The sequence below is a fragment of the Coturnix japonica genome, linkage group LGE22C19W28_E50C23 (genome assembly GCF_001577835.2).
Source record: "Coturnix japonica isolate 7356 linkage group LGE22C19W28_E50C23, Coturnix japonica 2.1, whole genome shotgun sequence".
In the NCBI taxonomy this organism is placed as follows: Eukaryota; Metazoa; Chordata; class Aves; order Galliformes; family Phasianidae; genus Coturnix; species Coturnix japonica.
Genome location: NC_029544.1, coordinates 1,155,363 through 1,160,182, shown reverse-complemented (window position 1 = coordinate 1,160,182; position 4,820 = coordinate 1,155,363). Strand labels below are relative to the sequence as shown.

The window sequence follows — 4,820 nt, the reverse complement described above, 5'->3', positions numbered from 1 at the left end:
CCACTGCATTCAGTGCCCATGTCCTGGCACACTGCTGTGTCCCCAGCCCTCAGATCCAACCACCAAACTCCATGAGGATAATGGTGATGCATTGGCACAGGCTGCCCAGGGGGTTGGGGTGGTTGTCACAGAGCTGTTCAGGAAGTATGGAGATGTGGCACTTAAGTATATTGCCTGTGGGATGGTGGGGTGGGTTGAGGTTGGACTTAGGGACTGAGACAGCACTCATTCCATTTCTAATTGATTCTGGCCCAATATCAACCCCTTAAAGCAGAGGATCTGCATTTCAGAGTTGTTGCAAGTGGGGCTGTTGGCAAACACAGTCCCTCATTTGTCTTTTTGTATTTCATCAGTCTATCAGCCACAAGCTTGCAGCAAGTCTTCCCTTTAGGTAGTGTTTTTCTGGACAACCCAAAGTCCACATCCCATAATTTATGGGAAAGTCAATTTGTCATCAACCTGGAGGACACAGGCAAGTGTGTGACAGCTGGGTAATGTCCCTTGCACAAGCCCTCTAGTGGCATTTGATGACCATGCCTGCAAATCCAACTGTTAGGTCCCCAGGCTGTGGGAGATGCAGAGGTTTCCATTTGTGCTTGTGGCTCTGAGTGGGTCGTGCCAGGATTTTCAAGTAGCAATAGAGAAGGTCAGAAAAGGTGGATTGTGGGGTCAGGAGTGTGAATGTAAGGGAACATCACCCAGCTCTTGGGTCACAGCAGGTGCGTGTGGGAGCAGGGTGGAGGGCAGAGAAGCATCAGATTCCAAGGCAGAGTGGGTGTGAGGAAGAGGAGTTGGAAGTGTTGCCGTCAGCACTACGCACAGGTGATGTGGTTGACAGAATTCAGCAAATCCTGCTCTACCCGTCCCAGCTTTAGCTGAGAGGGGATGAAATGGGGCCAGGAAAGAGCAGGAAGTGCAGCACGTCCATGGGCTGGGCTGGGTGGGAGAGGCAAAGAGGAATAGATCTGACATCAAAAAGAAAAGGGAAAAGGCCAGGGTGGAAGATGCCTGATTGGTGGCACAATCTTCACAATGGATTTGAGGTGAATAAGAGCTGAAATAGGAATACAGAGACTCCTGTCATCCCTTTCAGGATGCTCTGTGACATCCATGGAGGTGCTCAGGGCATGGATGGGGCCCTGGGAAGCTGATGGGACCAGGCCAGGGCATGGGGTGGAGCTGGGGGGGCTCTGGGGTCCCTTTTAACCCAACCATCTTATGACTCTATGATCTTTAAGGACCCTTCCAACCCAAACATCCTATGACTATGGTCTTTAAGGTTCTTTCCAACCCAACCATCCAATGGTTTTATGGTTCTATGATTCTGTGTTTCTATGATATCTGCTGGCTGCTGAGGAACTTGCAGAGGTCAGTGTTTTATTGAGCATTTCAGCTGTTTTTCAGCTTGGACAAGTAGACCTGAAGGCAAGCAAGCTGGGGCTGCCGTGGCTGTTTGAAGAGGAGATAAGGGACCAAAGGAAGCTGATTTCCGCTTACAGCCTCATATCACCTCCCAGCATTTCCTCTCCATTGTCCCATATGCCTCACCCATTAAGAGGACCTTGCTACCCCGGAGATGTGCCATGTAAACACAGCACTACAGATCACCTCCCAGGAAACGAATCTTCCCATCCTTCCCACAAAGCAGCATCCCTCGTAAAGACAAATGTTTCCTGCACACCAGCTGTTTGCTGCCCTATCCAATACGGCCACAAAGAGGGTGAGTCCTCTCCATATTTGCTCAGTGACCAACCCAAGGGAAGCAATCTTGGTGGCTCCGGCGGCCCTCCCATAATAAACTTGATTAGTAACAATTAAAAATTCATTACAGCTTTAATTAGAGCCAATATCATGCCACACGGATTCATTCCCCAGTAGCTCATAAAAATATGGCAACTGTCATACCTCAGGGAGCATTGGGATGCCAGTCTAGGACACTTTGAGTTTGTGTGGTGCTGAGTTTGAGTTCGGGTGGTGTTGTGTGGATCCTTTCCATCTCAGGGTATATGGTGATACTGCAGTTCTGTGAGTTGGATGGCAAGGACTCTGGAGCAAAAATCCAACCCCATTTCCATGCTTTTATATGCCACATCGTGCTTGCAGCGGGGTTGTGCACATTCACCAGTGCATCCAATGTTGATTCACTCATCCAGCTCTCGCTCCTCCCAAACATTAATCAAATTAATTGGGATGCAATGGGATGCCGTATATGGAGGGCTAATGACTAACCTGGCTGGATGATCTGGAGTTATAATAGCAGGTTCAGGGACTCATCTCATCCTTTCATGCTGCTTTTCTTTGTGAGCAATTTGTGTCCACTCAGCATCTTGGGCATTGCTATCACTCACACAGGTGATGCCATTCACTGTGTAAGAGCCCTGCATGTCAGACAGATGGTGCTGCTCGCCCTCACACCACGTCTGGCCAAAGGATCTTCCCATGGAAATAAAGAACATCAAGCTGTGGAAGTGGAGGACACCCAGCCTTGAAAGTGGAGGACAAACAGCTGTGGAAGTGGAGGGCAACCAGATGTGGAATATATCCCCTACTGAGGTCTCCAGCACATCTTGTTGGAATTCCAGATGCCATGTGGCTCTGTAAGGAAGACGAAGGCCCATCCTCCTCCTCCTCCCCTCGTCTGGGCATCTCTTAGCCTGGGGAGCACTGAGTGCCACCTGCTGCATGTCCCCACCATGCCCCCATTTGATGTGATTTGTACTGCAGGACAGACCCCACTCTGCACTGCTTTGTTGCCATTGCTACAGCAAGGAGCAACATCCACGTCCCCTTGGGACCCTCCCCTGGGTAGCATTTAATGACACAACACAGAGATATCTTTTCACCTGTCTGCAGTTTATTGGTAATGAAAGAACTCAGGGGGAGGGGTGTTGGTAGAAAGCAGCAAGGCAGTAACATTCCAGTAGCAGAAGGATTGCAACAGGGCCATGCACATGTCAGCTGTGAAGGAGAAGAGCAACATAAACCTATAAAACATGAAAAATGCTGAATCCTCTGGAAAGCTGCTTCTCACTCCTAAGCCTGACTATGGGGCATTGCCACATTTCTTCTGCTTCCATGCATACAGCTGAAACAAGCATGTGGGCAACATGCAGGACACACGGGATGCGCAAAGGAGAACATGGCCATTGAAAAAGAGACCTCAGAAGGGAAAGGAAAGAGCAGATCCGCTCACGCTTCTGCTCAGCCAGCCTGGCACGAGGGAGGGAGGGCTCTTGGATGAACTCTCTGGTGACGGGTAACCCCGAGGGAGATATTTCCTATTGGGGCCATAAATGTTTCATCCCTGGAGACTGGTGGAGCAGGGAGAGGAACAGCTGTGCCAAGAGGGTGGTGTTCTGCTGCTGTTTGCCTCCGGGGAGGAGACGAGATGCTTTGTTTCTTTGCAGGATTCTGGGTCTGGGAGTGAGGGGATGTGCCGCAGGCTGGAGGCGGGCGATGCTTCTTTCCTTGGCTGTACTGAGGTTGGGGCTCAGTACTTCATGCCCGAAGATTTCACCGTTGTGGTGGTGACACATCTCCGGACCGAGGATGCTCCTGTGGGAATGAAGGTGCCACCTCCAGAGCCACACATCCTCCCACTCCCGGAGGAGAAGCCCCCATTGTACACTCCTCCTCCCACTCCACAGCTGCCCCCGATGATGCTTCCTCCTCCAACTGTGCAGACTCCTCCTCCCATGCCATTGCCGGCACCAAAGCCTCCAGCTCTGCCTCCAGCAATGGTGGTTCTGCCGACCACAGCTGCAAAAGAAGGAGAGGATCAGTGTGTGCCAAGGAGCAGCCTGGGACTTCCAGCCAAACATGGGAGAAATCATTGTGCTAAAAGGATGCACAGCTACTTACACACATTGACATTGGATGGGTTGTCTCCACAGAGCCTGTGCAGGGAGAGGAACACAAGATTTCAATGCAATGCAATAGAGTTCATCAGGTCAGTTTAGTCACCAAGGTGCTTCATTGATTTGCTGCTTCTTTTAATGCCCATCAGTAACATTAGGACACAGTTCCTCTGAACACCTCACTTATATTTTAATCATAAGAACTTGAAATGTAGTAAATGTGACCCCAATTCTATGGACAGAGAGATGATGAACACTCAGCTCATCCCAAGGTTAGGGATGTCCTAACCCTATACCCTACCTTGGTTAGGGTAGGACAGCATCAAGACTCACCTGTTCTCCTCTCCCTCCAGCAACTTCCTGTACATGGCAATTTCCACATCCAGGGCAATCTTGATGTTCAGCAGCTCCTGGTACTCCTTCAGCAGGCGAGCCAGCTCCTCCTTGTCCTTGCTCAGGGCACATTCCAGCTCCTCCAGTTTCCTCCTAGCATCTTTCAGGGCCATCTCACCTCTCTCCTCAGCCTCAGCAATAGCTGCCTGCAGCTGCTGGTTCTGAGGAAGGAGAAGGGCATTCCCTTAGATCACATTTTGTCCCCTACTGCCAGTCCTCAAACCCAGACTGGAGGGGTTGAAAGAAAATGCTCTACAAAGTCAGTATTGATAGCTGAAGAAAACAGTTTTATCCCACTGCCTACAGTCAACATTTGAACCTGATGCAGGTATCCAGTGAGACACCCTTCATCCCTACCTGCTTCTTCACACTCTCAATCTCAGCACGCAGTCGCTGGACATTCCTGGTCAGTTCCTGGATCTCAATCTTGGTGTTGCGCAGGCTGTCCCCGTGCCTTCCAGCAGTGCTCTGCAGCTCCTCATACTGATAACACAGGCATAGAAAACTCCATGAGACAGCCTAACCAGAACCCGAAAGTCCCCTTGCCCCATGGCACAGAGACATCTGGCA

At 50.4% G+C, this 4,820-nt stretch overlaps 1 protein-coding gene across 1 annotated transcript in view; it reads right to left on the bottom strand.

The window, feature by feature from the left end:
- Nucleotides 1-2,848: 2,848 nt before the first annotated feature.
- The window catches only part of LOC107325814 (keratin, type II cytoskeletal 6C-like), a 20,794-nt gene continuing 18,822 nt past the window's right edge, over nt 2,849-4,820 (bottom strand). Inside the window, exons 15-18 of the mRNA XM_015887004.2 lie at nt 4,608-4,733; nt 4,191-4,411; nt 3,862-3,896; nt 2,849-3,759 (exon numbers count right to left, since the gene is read on the bottom strand). Of these exons, the coding sequence (XP_015742490.1) occupies nt 3,491-3,759; nt 3,862-3,896; nt 4,191-4,411; nt 4,608-4,733 (651 nt within the window). The 3' untranslated portion in view covers nt 2,849-3,490. The remainder of the gene's footprint in view (nt 3,760-3,861; nt 3,897-4,190; nt 4,412-4,607; nt 4,734-4,820) is intronic.